This window comes from Mustela putorius, unplaced genomic scaffold (assembly GCF_011764305.1).
Source record: "Mustela putorius furo isolate JIRA1106 unplaced genomic scaffold, ASM1176430v1.1 tig00000129_pilon_pilon_pilon, whole genome shotgun sequence".
Classification (NCBI taxonomy): domain Eukaryota; kingdom Metazoa; phylum Chordata; class Mammalia; order Carnivora; family Mustelidae; genus Mustela; species Mustela putorius.
The window spans coordinates 18,780,357-18,801,170 of NW_025421290.1; the positions used below are offsets into that span (position 1 = coordinate 18,780,357).

Consider the following 20,814-nt stretch of genomic DNA (forward strand, 5'->3'; position numbering starts at 1 on the left):
TTTCTGCATTAAAGGTCATATCATCTGTGAATATCATCAGTTTCTTCCTTTTCTCTACTTGTCTTACATCCTTCTTACTACCTTGGCTAAGACTTGAGTACAGTGGTAGTGAAGGGCAGACATTCCTTCTTTTATTCTTAACTTTAAAAGGTATACTTTTGATTATTTGATCCATGGAATGTGATATTTACTTTGAATTTATGATAGTTACACCTTATCAATTTTCCTTGTTAAGAATTTTATAATGATGGGTATTAAAGACGGCATGTGTTGTAATGAGTTCTCAGTGTTATACACAAATAAAGAATCATGGGACACTACATCAAAAACTAATGATGTACTGTATGGTGACTAACATAACAACAAAAAAAGAATTTTATATTGAGAAATTTTTAAAATTTGTCAAATGACTTTTTCCTGTTTCTATTGCACTTGTGATTTTATTTATTTCCTTTAATTTGTTAATGCAATGAATTTACATGAATATCTTTTCTAATCATAAATCAATCTGTTAGTCTTTGATAAAGTATGGGTAGTCATGATGTAATTTTAAATATATTGCTGTATTTGTTAATATATCACTTCAGATTTTGAAAATAAATTTTAAATTGAATTGGCTTTTTGATTTTCATTTTCTTGATCTTTATACTCCTTTTATATCAACCTTCTACTAATCTCAGGAATGGAATTTTAGAGGATCCTCTCTTAATATAATCCATAGAAAACTTCAATTCAAATAATTGTTTTCTGAAGATTTTTTTATAACTCCTATGTAAAAATGTCTAGGGGTGCCTGGGTGGCTCAGTAGGTTAAGCAGCTGCCTTTGGCTCATGTTGTGATTCCAGCATCCTGGCATCAAGTCCTGCATCGGGCTCCATGCTTTGTGGGGAACCTGCTTCTACCTCTGCTTCTGCTCTGTCTCTCATAAATAAATAAATAAATAAAATCTTAAAAAAAAAATAAATGAGGTGCCCCTGGGTGGTTCAGTTGGTTTAGTGGCTGCCTTTGGCTCAAGTCATGATCCCAGGGTCCTGGTTTCAAGCCCTGCATCAAGCTCCCTGCTCAGTGGAGAGCCTGCTTCTCCCTCTCCCTCTGCCTACCACTCTGCCTACGTTTCCTGTCTCTCTATCTCTCTGTCAAATAAATAAATAAATTTTTAAAAAAATAATAAATGAATAAATAAAAATGCCTGGACCTAGAGATTTTTTTTTTTAATTCAATAGATTTTTGGCAAGTGATTCAACTTCTGTTTCTTTTTTAATCTATTTGGTAATTTAATTTCTCTGAATACCTGTACCCCTGGGGATAAAAATATATGTTTATAAAAAATAAAAAATTAAAATAAAAAAAATAATTTCTCTGAATATATTTATAGTATTTTGTGATGAATTTTGACATTCCTAATCTGTGTTTATAATTCTCTTTTCATTCCTAATACTGCTTATTTGTGCCTACGTTCTTTTTCTTAAGATCTTTATTGTTCCAACATTCAAGGCATAATTGTTTTAAGTGTTTAAGAAAGGCAACCTGTTTAAATCAATTATTAAATACATTTCTGACGATGCAAGTTTAATTTTTCTGAGAATGCTCTATAATCATTCTACTTAGGCTACAGATTCACTGTTTTTTTCTTATTCTGACTAGAAAATAAGAATTTACTGGCCTTCATATTTTTGGATAGATCCACTGAATTCCTTGAAGAGTGAGGCTTATGTTTGGGTATTAGTAGGGCAACTTCATGCTTTAATAAATATTTTTGTCAAATGTTTTATTCAGGAGAATTTTGCAACTTTTGATGTATACAACAAATCTCAGAAAAGCCTAACCTGTAGGCATTTTTACTCCCCCCCCCCAAGTTTATATTTTTAATTCCAGTTAGTTAACATACAGCGTAATATTAGTTTCAGGAGAATTTAGTGATTCAACACTTAAATACAACACCCATTGCTCCTCATGATTAAGTGCACTTCTTCTTTTTAAAAATTTTATTTATTTTTTTAATTTCTTTTCAGTGTTCCAGAATAAGTGCACTTCTTACACCCCATCACCTACTTCACCCATCCTCCACCCCCCGCCCCTCTGGTAAACATCAGTTTGTTCTCTATGTAGTTAAGAGTCTGTTTCTAGGCATTTATAAAGGCACTTTAAATAAGGAATGAGAAATGAGGATCATGGGCAGGAAAATCAGTTTCATATTTAGGATGTCAGCTCTAAGCAGTGAACCAGGACAGCCACACATTCTACCCTTCTTGCATTTCCTAATGACTAAGGATGTTTAACATCTTTTAATGTACTTATTTGCTATTTTTGCATCTTTTTTAGTGAAGTGTCTATTAGAATCTTTTTGTCCATTTTTGTGGGGGATTGTTTTCTGATGATTAGATCCTGGGTATATTCTAGATACAAGTTCTTTAACAGATAGGGGATTTGCAAATATTATCTTCTAAGTCTCTGTTTTGTTTTTTCATCATTTTACTAATGTTTTTCTAAAAGAGTTTTTAATTTCAGCGAAGTCCAATTTATCCATTTTCTTCTTTTACAAATCTTGTGTCATATCTAAGAAAATTTTGCCTAACTGAGGATCACAAAGGTAATTTCTTATTTTCTTACAGAAGTTTGATTGTTGTAAAAGCTATCCTTTTTCAGGTAGATTGCCTTTGTGACTTTGAGAAATCACCTTTACATGTACGTGGAAACCTCTTCCTGGACTCGTCTTCTGTTTCAATAAATCTCGTTGTCTGTCTTTATTTCTAGCAAATGAATGTCTTGATTATTATAGCTTTATGGTAGATCTTAATATCAGATGGTGTAAGTCTCAGTTTTCTTAGTCTTGTTCAGATTTGTTTAGGCTATTTTAGGTTTTTGCATTTTCAATTTTTTCTAAAGAATCAGCTTTTAGTTTCATTGATTTTTCTCTTATTCTTTTCTTATTTCCATTTCATTGATTTCATCTCTGATCTTTATTATTTCCCCTTTTCTACTTAATTCAGGTTTCATTTGCTCTTTTTTCCTAGGTCCTTAAGGTAGAAGCTACAACATATAATTTGTAATAAATCCCATTGGTTGTATTTTTCAGTTTAGGTATTGTTAACTTTCGTTTCCCAAAGTTCAACTTGGATCTTTTTTTATGTTTAGTATTTTTTTTATTATTAACATATAATGTATTATTAGCCCCAGGGGTACAGGTCTGTGAATTGCCAGGTTTACACTTCACAGCACTCACCATAGCACATACCTTCCCCAATGTCCATATAGTATGTTTTTTATATTCTCTTTCTCTCTGCTTAACTATTGAAGAGATGAAATGTCATAACAACTGTTCCTTATCTGCTAGTTTTAACATGTCAGTTTTGCTTGATTGATTTTTCCCCCCTTATTATGGATTATATTTTCCTGTTTCTTTGCATGTCTGTTAACTTTTTGTTGGATTTCAGAGATTATTACCTTTGCCCTGTTGCTTACTAGATATATTTGTGTTTTTCCAAATATTCTTAAGCTTTGTTCTGGGTTAAGTTGAGTTACTTGGTAATAGTTTGATCCTTTGGGATATTCCCTCTAAGAAATGTTGGGCATGATCCAAGTAATGTTTAGTCTGTGGCTAATTCCCCCACCAACTGATACCAGATTCTCTGAACATTATACCCAATGCCCCATGAACTATGAGGTTTTCCAGTTTAACTGGTAAGATCAGGAACTGTTCCCAACCTTGAATGAATGCCAGGCATTGATTTCATTCATTCTTTGAGAGAATTATTTTCTCAGCCTTCAGTAGATTCTTTACGTACATGCACTGATTGTCAAGTAGTACTATGCATATCTCTGGAGTTTTCTCCTTGTTCAGCTCTCTCTTCTGTGGTACTTTGGTCATCCAAACTCTAGCTATCTCGGTTTTTTAGACACAGCTTTATCACTTTAGAACATGTACCCGGTTCCACCTGAATTCTCCTTCTATGTAGTCAGAAATCTCTCAAGGCAGTAAACTGGGGCAGTCAGAAGGGCAATCATCATTTATATTCCTTCTCTGGGAGTCACTGCCCTTTGTTGTCTGATTCCAGTATTTTTTCAACTTTCTTGGGATGTGATTAATACATGACATAAAGTTGGGTTGTACAACATGGTTTATACATATCTATATTATGAGATGATTACTACTAAAAGGTTAGTTAACACAACCATCTCAACACATAATTACCATTTTTTTGGTAGTGAGAATAATTGAACGTCTACTGTCTTTGAAATTTTCAAGTATATAATACAGTATTGTTAACCATAGTCACTATGCTGTACATTAAATTCCACAGAATTTATTCATCTTAGAAAATTAAATTTATACCTTTTGACCAGTATCTCCCCATTTTCTTCACCCCTCAGGCCTTGGCAATAATAGTCTACTCCCCATTTCTGTGAGTTTCTGATTTTTCTATTTCACATAAAAATAAGACTGTACAGCATTTGTCTTTTTCTGTCAGACTTACAGTTCATTTAACATAATGCCCTCAAGGTTTGTGTGTATTGTTGCAGATGGCAGGATTTCCACCTTTGTTAGGGCTGAATAATATAGCTGTGTGTGTGTGTGTGTGTGTGTGTGTGTGTGTACACTCAATGCCAACATACACACACACACACACACACACATACAATTTATACCATATATTCTTTATCTATTCAACCTTCAGCAGACAGCTAGGTTTTTCCCATGCCTTGGGTATTATAAATATTGATGCATTAAACATGGAAATGCAGATATTTCTTAGAGATACTGATTTTATTTCCTTTGGATATAGACCCAGTAGGATTACTAGATCATATGATAGTCCTATTTTTAAATTTGTAAGGAATGTCCATACTGTTTTCCATATAGACTGAATCAATTTATATTCCTACCAGCAATGTAAAAGTTTCCTTTTCTCCACATCCTTACTGGCACTTGTTATTTCTTGTCTATTTGATGACAATCATTCCAAAGGTGTGAAGTGGTATCTCATTGTGGTTTTATTTCCATTTTCATAATGATTAGTGATGCTGATTATTTTGCATGTAGCTTTGCAAATGTTAGCCATTTATATATTGACTTTGGAAAAATGTGCATTCGGGCCCTTTACTATTTTTTTAATCAGATGATTTTTTTTTCAGATTTTCGTTTTTGCTACGAAGTTACATGAGTATTTTATAGTTGCTTGGTATTAGCCCTTTATCAGATACATGGTCTCCAAATATTTCCTCCCATTCAATAGATTGCCTTTTCATTCTGTTGATATTTTGATTGCTGTGCAAAAGCCTTTTAATCTGATGTAGTCCCAGTTGTTGGTTTTGCTTTTGTTGCTAATGCTTTTGCTGTTAGGAAAAAAAATCATTGCTAAGACCAGTGTCAAGTTTTTCCCTATGTTTTCTTCTAGAGTTTTATGGTTTCAGGTCTTTCATTTAAGTTTTTAATCCATTTTGAGTTAAAGTGTATGAGTAGTGGTACGATGGGGGTCCAGTTTTATCCTTTTGCATACGGTTATCCAGTTTTCCTAGCATCATTTCTTGAAGAGAACGATCCTTTCCTTCTTGAGTATTCCTGGCTCCCTTGTTAAATATTAGTTGACTCCATGTGCAAGACCTTATTTCTGAGCTCTTGATTCTGTTTCATTGGTCTGTAAAAAAAAATCTGTTTTTTTTTTTTAATATCATGCCATACTGCTTTATGTTCTACAGCTTTGTAATAGAGTTTGAAATGAGGAAGTGTGATGCCTCCAACTTTGTTCTTTCTTAATATTGCTTTGTCTATTCAGTGTCTTTTCTGTTGCCATATGAATTTTAGGATTTTTTTTTATTTCTATGAAAAATATCATTAGAATTATGGCAAGGATTGTGTTGTATCTATAGATAGCTTGGGTAGTATGGATATCTTACAATGTTACTGCTTTAAGAACATGAATATTTTTCTATTTATATCTTCTTTCATCAAAGTCATAGTTTTCAGTGTACAAATCTTTCACCTCCCTTTTTATTCCTAAGTATTTTATTTATTTATTTTTTTGGTGCTATTGTGAATGGACTTTTAAAAATTTCTTTTTCAGATGTTTCATTATTAGTGTATAGAGATGTAATTGATTTTTCTATGTTTCTTTTGTATCCTGCTGCTTTACTGAATTTATTGATTAGTTCTAATAATTTTTTTGGTGAAGTCTTTAGCATTTTTTATATACAAGGTTATATCATCTACAAACAAAGACAGTCTTACTTTCCTTTCTGATTTGGGTGCTTCTTATTTCTTTTTCTTGCCTGATTGTTCTGGCTGTGAGTTCCAGTACTATGTTTAATAGGAGACGGGAGAGGGGGCTCTCTTGTGTTTTTCCTGATCTTAAGAGGAGAAGCTTTCAACATTTTAACATTGGGTATGTTAGCTATAGGCTTGTCATATTTGGCCTCTTATGTAGAGGTACATTCCTTTTCATACCCATTTGGTTGAGACATCTTAACATGAAAGAATGTTGAATTTATCAAATACTTCTTCAGTATCGAGATAATCATATGATTATATCTTGTTCTATTAATGTGATGTATCAGATTTAATCACATTATTGAACCATCCTTGTATCCTAGAAATGAATTCCACTTGATCATGGTATATGATCCTCATAATTTGCTGTTTAATTTGGTTTGCTAGTATTTTGTTGAAAATTTTTTCATCTGTATACATCAGGGATATTGGCTTATAGTATCCTTATCTGGCTCTGGTAGCAGGGTAATGCTGGCCTTGCAAAATGAATTTGGAAGTGTTCCCTTCAGTTTTCTGGAACAGTTTGAAAAGGATTGGCATTAACTTTTTTTTTTTTCAATGTTTTTTAGAATTTGGCCTTGAAGCCATTTGGTACTGAACTTTTCTTTCTTGGGAGATTTTTGGTTGCTTGCTCAATCTTCTTACTCATTATTAGTATATTCAGATTTTTTCTTCTTTTCTTAAAAATTTCTTTTCAGCATAACAGAATTCATTGTTTATGCACCACACCCAGTGCTCCATGCAATATGTGCCCTTCATAATACCCACCACCTGGTTCCCCCAACCTCCCACTCCCTGTCCCTGCAAAACCCTCAGATTGTTTTTCAGATTTTTTAATTTCTTGATAGATTGTATGTTTTTAGGAATTTACTCATTTCTCCTAGGTTGTCCAATTCGTTGGCATATAATTATTCCTAATAGTCTCTTAAAATTCTTTGCTTTTCTATGGTATCAGTTGTACTGTCTTCTCTTTCATCTCTGATTGTTTTTAAGGTTTCAGATGTAGTTTATTTCTTCAGTCATGCCGTATTTTAATTGGCCCACAGTACTTTTACTTGTCATCAATTATGAGTTGATTTTAAAACAATTCCATATTATACCAGCTGGGGTGATTACTGATCATTCCTTTGGGTTGAATGTGCCAACAGGAGACAGGTTCCATTCTATTCCAATTTGTGTTGCTGTATATGCCTGTTTGGTAACACAGAAAGTGGCTCTACTAGCTAATACAGCATTGCCACATTTGGTGTGGAAATCAAGTGTCCCTTTCTGGTAGCTCTATCTTGCCATTGTTTGCTGAGTGCTTTGAAATTGGAGACAACTTAGAGACATTTTAGAGCATGTGGGAAACATCATGAAGCAGAAGACAAAATGGAAACTGCAGCTATTGGTTTGCTACAACTTCGTGCTAAGTCCCCTTGCAAAGAGCCCTAAAAAACCTCTAATTTTTTTTTTTTTGTCTTTTTTTCTTGGTAAATCTAGCTAAAGGTTTACCAGTTTTGTTTATCTTTTCAAAAAACCAACTTTTAGTTTCATTAAGCTGTCTTATTATTTCCCTCTAATCCATTTCATTTTCTTTTTGCTCGTATTTTTATTTCCTTCCTTCTGCTTATTCGGAATTTGTGTGTTCTTTTTCCATTTCCTTAAAATTATAAATTTAGATTGTTTATTCGAATGTCTCATTTCTTAATATAAGTATTTATCACTGTCAACTTCTGTCTTAGATCTGCTTTTCTGTATCCTCTATGTTTTGGTATGTTGGTTTCCCATTTTCATTTGTTTCAAGATATTTTTTTAATTTCCTTTTTGATTTTTTTCTTTGGCTCATTTTTTGCTCAGGAGTGTGTCTTTGCTTTGTTTTTATTTCTACATATTTGTGGATTTTCCATTTTTTTCTCCTGTTACCCAGTTCTGGTTCCATACCATTTGGTCAAAAAAGAGACTTGGTCTGATTATAGTCTTTTAAATTTGCTAAGACATTTCTTGTGACCTAAAATATATGATCTGTCCTGGAGAATCTTCCATATCTACTTGAATGTGTATTCTGCTGCTGTTGGTTGGAATGTTCTATATGTGTCTACAAGGTCATTTTTGTCTAAAGTATAGTTCAAATCCAGTATTTCCTTATTAATTTTATGTTTGGATGATCAGTCCATTGTTGGAGGTGGGATCCCCATAATAGTAGTGGAACCTGCTATTATTGTCTGTTTCTTCCTTCAGATCTGATAATAATTGGTTAATATATTTAGGTGCTCTAATGTGAGGTACATACATGTTTAAAATTGATATATATTCTTTGAAGACTGATGTATTTATCATTCTATAATGAACTTCTTTTGTCTTTTGTTACAGTTTTTGACTTAAAGTCTATTTTGTCAGATATAAGAATAGTTACTCCTGCTCTCTTTTGGTTACCATTTTCTTGGAATATCATTTTTCATCCTTTCACTGGAAGCCTATTTAAGTGTTCTTAAAGCTGATGTAACTATTACAAGCATTATATACCCAGATCTTATTTTTTTAGCCGTTCAGCCTTTCTGTTCCTTTTGGGAGAATTTAATCCATTTACAATTTTTTAAATTTTATTTATTTATTTGGTGGAGAGAGACAATGAGAGAGAGAGGGAACACAAGCAGGGGGAGTGTGAGAGGCAGAAGCAGGGAGCCGAGCAGAGAGCCTGATGGGAGCCTGATGTGGGACTCAGTCCCAGGATCGTGGGACCATGACCTAAGCAGAAGGCGGATGCTTAACAACTGAGCCACTCAGGCACCCCTCCATTTACATTTAAAGTACTTATTGGTAGGGTAAGCACTAATGTCATCATATTATTTTATGGATGTTTTGTAGTTTTTCCCCCTCTTTCTTCCTCTCTTACTATATTCCTTTGTAATTGATGATTTTACTTGGTAGTATTCTTTGATTTCTGTTCTCTTTATCTTTTGTGCATCTACTGTTGGTTCTTGTTTTGTGGTTACTGTGAGAGTTACATGAAATAACTTATAACAGTCTATTTTAAGCTGATTACATCCTAACTTGGATCATTCAAATAAACCTCTACTCTTTTACCCTCTCCGCACATTTTATGTTTTGATGTCACAATTATATCTTTTTATGTTGTATAGGGGTTAACAAATAATTGTAATTATAGTTTGTCTTTTAACTTTAATACCAGAATGAAATGATTAAAACACTACCATATTACAGTACTGTAGTATTCTGAATTTGGTTATATACTTTACTACTATGTTTTATATTTTTTATATGTTTTCATGTTACTAAATAGTATCTTTTCATTTCAACTTAAAGAAATTTCTTTAAGCATTTCTTATAAGGCTGTTCTGGTGGTGATGTCCTCCCTCAACTTCTGGTGCTCTTGGAAATTATTTATCTCTACTTCATTTTTGAAGGACAGCTTTGTCTGATAAAGTGTTCTTGGTTGGTAGTATTTTTCTTACAGCACTTTGAATATATTATTCTGACTTGTAAGATTTCTCCTGAGAAAGCACTGATAGCCTCATGGAGGTTCCCTTGTATGTAAGATTTTTTTTTTCTCTTGCTGCTTGTAAAATTTTCTGTCTTTGATTTTAGATAGTTTTATTATAATGTGCCTTAGAGAAGATTTGGTGGGAGATTGAAACTTTTCAGGGACTTTCAGGCTGCATGAACTTAGATGTCCACATCTCTCACCAGATTTGGGAAGTCATATCTTTAAATAAGTTTTCTGCCCCTTTCTCCTCTTATCCTTCTGGGACTCCAATAATTATAGATTGTTCCTCTTATGGAATCCCATAATTCATAGTCTTTTTCACTTTCTAAAATTTTTCTTCTTGCTCCTTTGAATAATTTCAAATGACCTGCTTCAGATTCACTAATTTTTTCTGCTACTTGGTCAGATCTATTGTTGAAGCTCTCTGTTGAATTCTTCAGTTTAGTTATTGTATTTTCCAGCTCTAGAATTGCTTTTCTTTTCTTTCTTTTTTTTTTATGGTTTCTTTTTCATTGTTGAACCTCCTGCTTTTGTTCATATATTGTTTTCCTAATTTTGTTTAGTTGCCTATCTGTATTATCCAGTAGTTACCAAAGTCCTTTAAAAGGATTGTTCTGAATTCTTTCTTAAATAGTTAATGATCCTGTTTAAAATTTTTTATTTTTTTTAGATCTTTATTTCTAAAGGTTTGTTTTTTAGAGCTTTATTAGTTTGTTTTGGTGGTGTCATGTTTACTTGATTCTTCATAATCCTCATATTCTTATGTTGGTAATTTGCTCATTTGAGGAAGCAGTTTCTTTTCCAGCCTCTGTAGGTTTGCTTTGGCAGGGAAAGAAAGATCTTCACCATGGAGCTCAGGGGAGGGTTCTGTAGGCAGCTGCTAGCAGTTTCTGGCAAACAGTGCTTGCTCTGAGGGTCTCTAGTTGGGTGGGGCCAATGTCTGTGCTCTGACATTGGTTAGGGTAACTGCCACTGTTTTGTAGTCAGGTGGGTCTGATGGCTGGACTTTGCATTCAAGCATAACCACTGGTTTGTATCTGTATCCAGGCAGAGCTACTTGCTGGGCTTTGCAGTCGCACATGGTTGGAGGTTGCAGTTTATGTTTCCTGGCAGGGTGGTATTGCTGGTGCACTCTGCGATTGGGCAAGGCCACATGCTGAACTCCGAATTTGCCTCTAGTCGATTGGAGTCTCCAATCTGCACCCCGTGGCTTGATGGTGCCACTGGCTGGGACTCTACATCCAATTAAGGCCATTCACAGGGCTTTGCAAACAGATGGGAACTCAGGCTGTGCTTCTTGATCAGATGGGGCTATAGGCTGTACCCCAAGCTGGGTGAGGCTGCTGGCTAGGCTCTACGATTGAGGAGGCTACTGGCTGTGCTTTGCTATTAGTGCCTCTTGCTGGGCTTCCTAGTTGGGAAGGACTGCCAGCAGTACCCCGCAGTTGGATGGGACTAGAGGCTGTGCTCCATGGTCAGGCAGGGTTACCTTCTGGCCTCACTGATCTGGTAGAGACAGGCTATATTGTGATTAGGTGGGGTGACTGGCTATGCATTCTGTCTGGGTGAGTCTACAAGCTATTCCCAGCAGCTGGATGGGACTATAGGCTGTCTGTGCTGCTGGATAGAGCTGTCAGGTTGAGCTCCAGAACTGACCAGGGGCTCTGGCTGGGCAAGCCTGTAAGGCAGGGCTGGAAGCTATGCTCGACAGCAGGGGGTGCTGCTACTGGGGTTGGCACCCTACCTGAACGGGACTGTAGAATGGGTTCTGTGGTGCCTGAAATCACTGGCCAGGATTCCCAGTCAGGAGCTGCTGGAAGCTGTGGAGGCTCTACTTAGCAGTTTGACGGGATACTGACTTGCTTCACTGCATAGGCAGGCCAAAGAATGTGTATGCTACCCAGGGCTACCTGGTATCTTTGGTCAGGCTTCCCTGTTGGGTGGGGCTGGAGACTATGCCCAGCAGTTAGGTGTGGCCAGTGACTTGTTTCGCTAGTACAGTGGGCGATAGGATGTGCTGCATAGGCCTAGCAGCTTAGGGCAGGCTTCCTGCAGTGGGGCTGGAGGCTATGCTCAGCATTTGATCAGGGCTGCTGACTTCCTTCTTGTGTAGGTGGGGCTCCTCACTGACGTATCCCTTTCACTGGGGACCCAAACAAAGCAGAACTGCCATTGAAGCTCCCTGGCCAGTTGGAGGCACTGACTCAGCTCCGCACATAATTGGATCCAGGATCAGGAATCTGTTCAGGCCCCACAACTAACAGGAATACAGTTGGCCAAGATCTGTACACTTGTTGCTATGAGTGGCTTCTATCTGTGACTGATTCTCCCAGTAGTCTCCATGAGGCATTTCTTTTTTTTTTTTTTTTAAGTTTTTATTTATTTGACAGAGAGAGATCACAAGTAGGCAGAGAGGCAAGCAGAGAGAGAGAGAGAGAGAGAGAAGAGAAGAGAAGAGGAAGCAGTCTCCCCCCCGCTAGCAGAGCGCCCGATGTGGGACTTGGTCCCAGGACCCTGAGATCATAACCTGAGCTGAAGGCAGAGGCTCAACCCTCTGAGCCACCCAGGCTGCCCTCTGTGAGGCATTTCTTAAGTGGAGCTCCCAGGAGACATCAGGGATGCTAGGGAAGCTTGATGTCCACCTCGCATTCTTCCTTTTCTCACTGGAGAAACTGTAGGACCGGGGGAGCCCCTTGTGTAACATTGCTCTGTCTTGGAGGAGGAGCAATGCAGTCAAAGTGAAACTGCTCCTCTTACCTTATTCTAATGAGGTTTTTCTCAGTTTTTGTGGGCCAATTGGGATCTTCACAAATATCTTGTCTATAGATAGTTGTTAGTTGCCCTTTCCCTGAAGGGGACTAAAGTTGGGAACCACCTATTTTGCCATCTCTCTAGTGTCTGTCTCCTGATTCCAGTCTTATTAAACCATTGTGTCATGTATTTTTTCTGGGTTTTCAGTTGTTTCAGGCCTTATGGTAAATTTAATCTCTTTGTTAATTCATCTTGGCCAGAATATGTTCTCTATCTTTTGCATAGTAAGTATGATTTGAAACAAACAAACAAATAAAAAAAAAAACCCTCAAATCCCAAATATTCAGATAATGTCCTTGTAGACTGACTCTTTTCTGGATGGGTTTTGGAAAGAATAGTCCTTATTGTGTAATTTTTTTTACATTGGCTTCTCCGTTGCTTTTATCTACAGTTTATCCACAGTTGGATTACATTATTGCATATTATAGTGTTATATAAATTACTAGTTCATGTATGTTTTATTAAAATTAGATTGGATTTAGTACTTAATGGAAATCTGCTGAAATGATTTTATGCTCCTTTTTCTTGCCTATTTTACACTAATACTTCTCCATCAATATATGGAGAAATGAGATGAGAAGGAGAACCTAGACTTATCTTTGTATTGTCTGAAATTTTCTGTCATTAAGATATGTTCTGGAAAAGGACATTCTTGTCCTATGGCATATTGCTGTCAGAATAAATCCCAAGAGGTAGTAGTTTTATTCTGTTTTCAAATTATTTCCTAGAATTCAGCCATCTAATTCAGAAAGAGATAAAGAGCCAAATTTTAAAAACTACATACCAGGAAATGCCTCATTTATGAATGTATGCACATTTGAGCTTATGAATGGGGTAATTGTGCACCTAACAACTCTATTTATTTTATCATTATTCACTTTGTATGTATACAAATGCAGGCTTTGTAATTCAAATTTTGTAGCCTGGGATACTCATGATTAGAGAATGGTTATTTTTCATGCTGTTGTTCAATGTTAATGCATACAATTACAGAATACCTCATTTACTCTGGTAGTGCTGTACCAAGAGTTTCTTTACTAAACAGGTATTCTGAAGTGGTATAGGTAAGTAATAGTTAATTTGATTTCCTCTACTATATAAAAAGTGTTCAAAAAGGTATAAAAAATCTCTATTGGAGTCTTTGCATCAAAGGACTGAATTGACATCTGAATTTAAGTGCTGCCAAGTATATTTTAAAAATTGTTTCCTTTGGGACACCTGGGTGGCTCAGGTGGTTAATTGTCTGCCTTCAGCTCAGGTCATGATCCCAGGGTTCTGAGATGAAGACCTACATCAGGCTCCCTGCTCAGTGGGGAGCCTACTTCTCCCTCTGCCTCTCTCTCTCTCTCTGACAAATAAAACAAATAAAATCTTTTAAAAAAGATAAAGTAAATAAAAATAAAAATTATTTCCTTAAAATGATTGTGATAAGGATAACCCCAGATATTTTGAAATTACAGCTCATCTCTAAAATGGCTGAGCGCAGATACAATAGTCCTGATAGTGTACTGCCAAAATTATGCTAAGTACTTTTATAGATTTTGTAAGAAAACAGCCATTGTTGAATCTTCACAATAATTATGCAAATGTATAGATACAGAAGGATGGATGGATAGATGGATATGTGTATGTGTGTTAGTTTTCTATTGCTGCTATAGCAAATACCACAATCTTTATGGTTCAGAACAATAGTGATTTATTCTCTTACAGTTTGGGAGACAGAAATCTGAAATGAGTTTTACTAAGCCCAAACCAAAATGTCAGCAGGGCCATATTTCCTCTAGGAAGCCCTAGGGGAGAATCTGTTTTCTTGCTTTTTCCAGCTTCTAAAGTTGCATTCCTTGTATGTGTTGCTCATGACCCCATCCTCCATCTTTAAAGCTAATAGCCACACCATCGTCTCTTCTGCAGTAGAATTTCCCTCTGCCTCCCGCTTATAAGAACCTTTGTGATTACAGTTAGGGCCCACCTGGCTAATCCAAGACTATCTCCCTCATCTCAATATCCTTAACGAATTAATCACATATTTAAAGTTTCTTTTGCCATATAAGGTAGCATTTATAGGTTCCAGGATTGGGATGTAAATGTCTTTTATGGCCATAATGGAGTACAGAATATTGCCACAGTCATATAAAAATAAAACATGTTAGAAACAAGTCTTGTTTGGAAGTTGTACAGATAGGTTAATAATATAAACAAGAGATCCTGGAGTTCCTGTGCTATGTTCCAACATTTTATTTTATTGACTGATATTTTTTATTTCTGATAGAAACAAACAGGACATTAATCTTCAGCTTTTCCCCCCAATATACTTCATCTCCTAGTCTTGTCTACTATTCTATAAAACCAATACTTAGTAATCTAAGGTCATAAGTTCATGAATTAGAGCATCGATGTACATAGCCTAATATTGTGATTAATTCAGAAGTAATTTGTATTTGCTATTTGAACACAGGCACATGTTCAGATACATGCTTTCTTGTTTCCCTTCAACCTTTTTGTCAGCCTTACCTTCACCTTTACTGCTCTTGACACTAATGAAGAACTGATCACTTTGCTACTGGTGGTGTTTTTCTAAGTAATATGATGAGAGTTTTTAGGACACAGTTCTTTTTTTTTTTTTTTTTAATTTTTTTTTTCAGTGTTCCAAGCTTCATTACTTATGTACCACACCCAGTGCTCAATGCAATGTGTGCCCTCCATAATACCCACCATCAGACTCACCGATCCCACCACCCTCCTCCCCTCTAAACCCTTCAGTTTGTTTCTCAGAGTTCACAATCTCTCGTGATTTGGCCCCCCCTCCAATTTCCCCCAACTCACTTCTCCTCTCCTTCTCCCAATGTCCTCCATGTTATTCCTTATGCTCCACAAGTAACTGAAACCATATGATAATTGACTCTCTCTGCTTGACCTATTTCACTCAGCATAATCTCCTCCAGTCCCATCCATATTGATACGAAAGTTGTATAATTCATCCTTTCTGATGGAGGCATAATACTCCATTGAATACATGGACCATATCTTCTTTATCTATTCATCTGTTGAAGGGCATCTTGCCTCTTTCTACAGGTTAGCGACTGTGGCCATTGCTGCTATGAACATTGGTGTACAGTTGGCCCTTCTTTGCACTATATCTTTATCTTTGGGGTAAATACCCAGTAGTGCAATTGCCCGGTCATAGGGTAGCTCTATTTTTAATCTCTTAAGGAATCTTTGCATTGTTTTCCAAAGTGGCTTCACCAACTTGCATTCCCACCAATAGTCTAAGAGGGTTCCCTTTTCTCCATATCCTCTCCAACACTTGTTGTTCCTGTCTTGTTGATTTGGGCAATTCTAACTGGTATAAGGTGGTATCTCAATGTGGTTTTGATTTGAATCTCCCTTGTGACTAATGATGATGAACATGTTTTCATGTGTCTGTTAGCCATTTGTATGTGTTCATTGGAGAAGTGTCTTTTCATGTCTTCTGCCCATTTTTTGACATGATTATCTGTTTTGTGTGTGTTGAATTTGAGGACTTCTTTATAGATCTTGGATATCAGCCCTTTGTCTCTAGTGTCATTTGCAAATACCTTCTCCCATTCTGTGGGTTGCCTCTTTGTTTTGCTGACTGTTTCCTTTGCTGTGCAGAAGCTTTTGATCTTGATGATGCCCCAGACGTTCATTTTTGCTTTTGTTTCCTTTGCCTTTGGAGACGTATCTTGAAAGAAGTTGCTGTGGCCGATGTCAAAGAGGTTACTGTGTTCTCCTCTAAGATTTTGATAGATGCCTCATGTTGAAATCTTTTATCCATTTTGAGTTTATCTTTGTGTATGGTGTAAGAGAATGGTCAAGTTTCATTCTTCTATACATAGCTGTCCCAATTTTCCCAGCACCATTTATTGAAGAAGACTGTCTTTTTTCCACTGTATATTTTCTCCTGCTTTGTCAAAGATTAGTTGACCATAGAGTTGCAGGTCAATATCTGGGCTCTCTACTCTGTTCCACTGGTCAATGTGTCTGTTTTTGTGCAAGTACCATGCTATCTTGATGATCACAGCTTTGTAGTAAAGCTTGAAATCAGGCAACATGATGCCCCCAGTTTTGTTTTTCTTTTTCAACATTTCCTTAGCAATTTGGGGTCTCTTCTGGTTTCATACAAATTTTAGGATTGTTTGTTCTAGCTCTTTGAAAACTATTGGTGGAATTTTGATTGGGATGGCTTTGAAAGTATAGATTGCTTTAGGCAGTATAGACATTTTAACAATGTTTATTCTTCCGATCCATGAGCATGGAATACTTTTCCATCTTTTTGTTTCATGAGTGTTCTCATGAATTTCTTTCTTTCATGAGTGTTCTGTAGTTCCTTGAGTACAGATCCCATACCTGTTTGGTTAGGTTTATTCCCAGGTATCTTATGGTTCTTGGTGCTGTCATAAATGGAACTGATTTCCCTTTCTATATTTAATAATACCTATTCTCCTGAAGCTGTTTCATAAAATGGAAAGAGAAGGAAAACTTTCAGACTCTTTCTGTGAAGCCAGCATTACCCTGATCCCCAACCAGGCAAAGACCCATCAAAAAGGAGAATTTCAGATATCCCTGATGAGTATGGATACCAAGATTCTCAACAAGATTAGCTAATAGGAGAATCCAACAGTACATTAAAAAGATTATCTACCATGACCAGGTGGGATTTATCCCTGGGATGCAAGTGTGGTTCAACATTTACAAATCAATCAATGTGATAGAACAAATCAGTAAGAGGACACAGTTCTAAAGATTCCTTTATTCCTAGAAGATCTTAGATCTCTGCGCTGGATTATTTTTTTCTGTTTTTTGTTCAGTATCATTCCATTATTTATGCCTTATCCTACACCTTTGGAGAGAAAATTTTATTTTGTACTTCTAATCTATGGTTTCTGACTTTTAGAGTTACTGATAAGTATGTTATAGCAAAGTAAGCATTAATCTTGTTGCATTATTTATAAGCTAAATATTTACATTTTCTTTTTCTAACTACAGGATACCAGAAGGTCCCGTTGATCAGGGGCCAGCTTCAGGAAGGGTTCGTGCTTTAGAAGAACAACTTTTGAAGGCCAAAGAACAGATTGAAAATTATAAGAAGCAAACTAGAAATGGTAGGTGATGATACGGCATTTTCCCTCTTTAATATATTGATATTACCACAATTAAAAATTTTCTTTATCAAAATGTTGGGAATATTGATACTATTTATTCTTTGACTGCAGGTCTGGGGAAAGATCATGAAATCCTAAGGAGGAGGATTGAAAATGGAGCTAAAGAGCTCTGGTTTTTTCTACAGAGTGAATTGAAGAAATTAAAGAATTTAGAAGGAAGTGTACTCCAAAGACATGCAGATGAATTTCTGTCAGATTTGGGACATCACGAAAGGTGCTGTTCTTTTTTTACATTTAATTTGGGCTTTGATAAAGATTATAATCTAAGAATATAAACTGGGACTTTTGTTAATTTCTCTACCATAGTTAGGAGAAGAGTACCTGAGGTTTCAAGGACAGTAATTCCCAAATGTACTTCATCGACTAAAACATATCACTGGAAAAGATTTAAAATGTATTTCTAGAAATCTTTATGTAAACCCTAAGTAAACTCTGAAGGTAGAGTGTCAGCCAATAATACATTAAAATATCTTCCTATGAATTTCCTTGATACACAATAAATAATTGGAGTATGTAGTTTTTACATTACAGTACATTAGAACTCATACTGAGGCTGGCAGTTAGGTTTCTAATTCAAACATTAAAAACTTTAAAATAGCACCTTTTTAGGATTTCTAATTAAAGGTTAACAGGTTTTTGATAAAAGTTTACAATCTTTTAATTATTTTTCTACTTAGTTGCTAGAAAGAAGAATCTGAAATTTCCTGTTAAATTTACTTCTCCTGTTTACACATTCCTCAAAATATGCAGTTTCTCTTCCATAGAAAAGAAAACATTTTGGTACTGGTGTATTCATGCAGAACACAATGTATCTGAGAATCATTATAAATAAAATGAAATCTGTCCTTAGGCCTATTATATATACAAGTCTATATTCCCAGTAGGATTCTGATGGCAATTACTGTCTCATTAGTGAACAGTAAAAGAAAAATTGTTGTATTAACACAACCTACCACTGTGAAGAAGAAAAGAATGACTCCACAACCAAAAGATTCATATATATTAACATCATTAGCAATACTGTATGAATTTTGAAATACTGTTTTGCTGTTTTAAGTGAAATTACAAATAAAATGCATCGGTTTATTGGAATCATTTTAGCATTAATCTGCAGAAGTAAGCATAAATTTCAAGAGGTATTCAGCAGTCCCTTTGAAAGTTTTAGCCATACTTAGACCATTAGACCAAGTGCTGACTAATTCCTTCCTTATTTCTTCTCTACAATTCTGGGCATCATGATTCTGCTAATTGGAGCTGTATATGCTTCTGTGCTTTGCTTATTGAGGAAAATGTAGATCTGAAGAGGATTTGAGTTGGCTAGACTATGTGGTATTTAAAGGAGAATTTTGAATTCTTAGTGTTTAATTTTAAAGTTTGAATGATTAAAGTACTTGAAAATTTAATCTTCAGGTCTTTTCATTAAAATTATTATTTAAAGAATTATTTTGTGCATATATTTTGTGACTATGTAGAAATGGAAAAATATGTATAAATGTAAGAAGTATTGGGCCCAAAGTTGAATTAAATGAATGTTAAATTTTTGGTAAATTGAATTTTATTTTAAATATGTTATGATTCCTGATACTACCTTTTAGTATCAGTTAAATAATAGTAATATTTCACTAAAAACAAAAATGTCACCTTCCCAACCCCAGTCCTTGTCAGTCATTAGGCCTGTTTCCTGTACCTATAATTTTGCCATTTCTAGAACTTTGTGTAAATGCAATCATTATGTTATGTAGCTTTTGAGTGTGGTTTCTTTCACTCAGCTTATGTGTCTGAGAGTCACCCATGTTGTTTTGTATATTCATAGTTCATTCTTTTTATTGCTGAGTAATATCCCACTGTATAGATATACCACCGATAGTTTATCCGTTCACTATTTGAAGGACATATGGGTTGTTTACTTGTTTCTGGTGATTATGTGTAAAGCCACTATAAACATTAACATGCATGTTTTTGCAGAAACATGTTTTCATTGCTTTTGGATTAAATATCTAGAGCAGGCTTTGTGAGTCATGTGTTGAGTGTCTCTTTAATTTATAAGATACTATTAGATACTATTAGATTTTCAAGTGATGATTTCATTCTAGCAATTGCATATTACCACACTTCATAGTAATACAGTCAAATTTACCTGCTGCTTTTGACATCATTGAGCATGAGTTGATTGTGGCCTCTTTGAAATAGTGAGAAGGAGATTAAGTTAAGAGTGATTATTTTTGTCATAGTGATTTTATTATATGTGTAGTAGTGTAGGTTCAGTGCTTGGCCTTCTTACTATACATATCTTTCCCTCAACCTCTGGGGATAGCATGGAAAATTCTGCCTTAGCATCATCTTAAGTTGCCCAGAGACATACTTAACTTAATCACTGTTGCTTTGGTTCTTTTTGCATTTCTTATATATTGCCAGACACCAGTGTTTATGAAATAGTTCCTGGAGCTACTTCTTTCTGATTGTAGATTATAGCAATTATTAATCTTCAAACTGAAGGAGAAGGAGGGCTTACAGGGCTGAGGGACTCTTCCTCAATTCAGTTCACTGAAATTATTAAGAAATCATCTGGTGAAGCAGCAATCTCATTGCTTGGACCTGGTCTGCATCATCTCATTATCAGTAATATATATAAAGCAGCTTTGGTAAGACTGACATGAAGTGTTTCCCAATGATAAATGATACTTATAGCTAATTGTGCTGATTGACTGATGCTGTGTATAGGGGATTGTGTAGCAAAGGAAAGGACTTCGACGCAGATAAGGGGTGAAATATCTGGTTATAGGGAAGATTAGTAGGTTAATAGCTTATAGATTTATTTGATCAGAATTGCTGATCATAGCTATTATAGCACAATAGCTTGTGTTTTCACTCACTTTATAGGGTAGATGCCACTAGTCTTTGAATGGTCAAGGAGTTGATATTTTCATTCTTGAAAAGTTTTATGAACCTTCAAAGCTGTTCTTTGTTTTTTATTTCATGCACACACACACACACACATATACGCAAAAAGGAATGAAGGAAGACCTTAAGTTCTTTGAGATGTGACCTGATTGAGACTTATTTTAAAC

The 20,814-nt window shown here is 35.5% G+C and overlaps 1 protein-coding gene and 1 pseudogene across 6 annotated transcripts in view; one reads left to right on the forward strand and one right to left on the reverse strand.

The window, feature by feature from the left end:
- Window positions 1-20,814, forward strand: part of FUT8 (fucosyltransferase 8) — a 294,755-nt gene that overhangs the window by 186,946 nt on the left and 86,995 nt on the right. For all 6 annotated transcript variants that reach the window (XM_045070563.1, XM_045070567.1, XM_004738949.3 and 3 more), the window contains 2 exons: window positions 17,571-17,686; window positions 17,798-17,960. In XM_045070563.1, the coding sequence (XP_044926498.1) occupies window positions 17,571-17,686; window positions 17,798-17,960 (279 nt within the window). The remainder of the gene's footprint in view (window positions 1-17,570; window positions 17,687-17,797; window positions 17,961-20,814) is intronic.
- LOC106005980 lies at window positions 7,385-7,621 on the reverse strand (annotated as a pseudogene).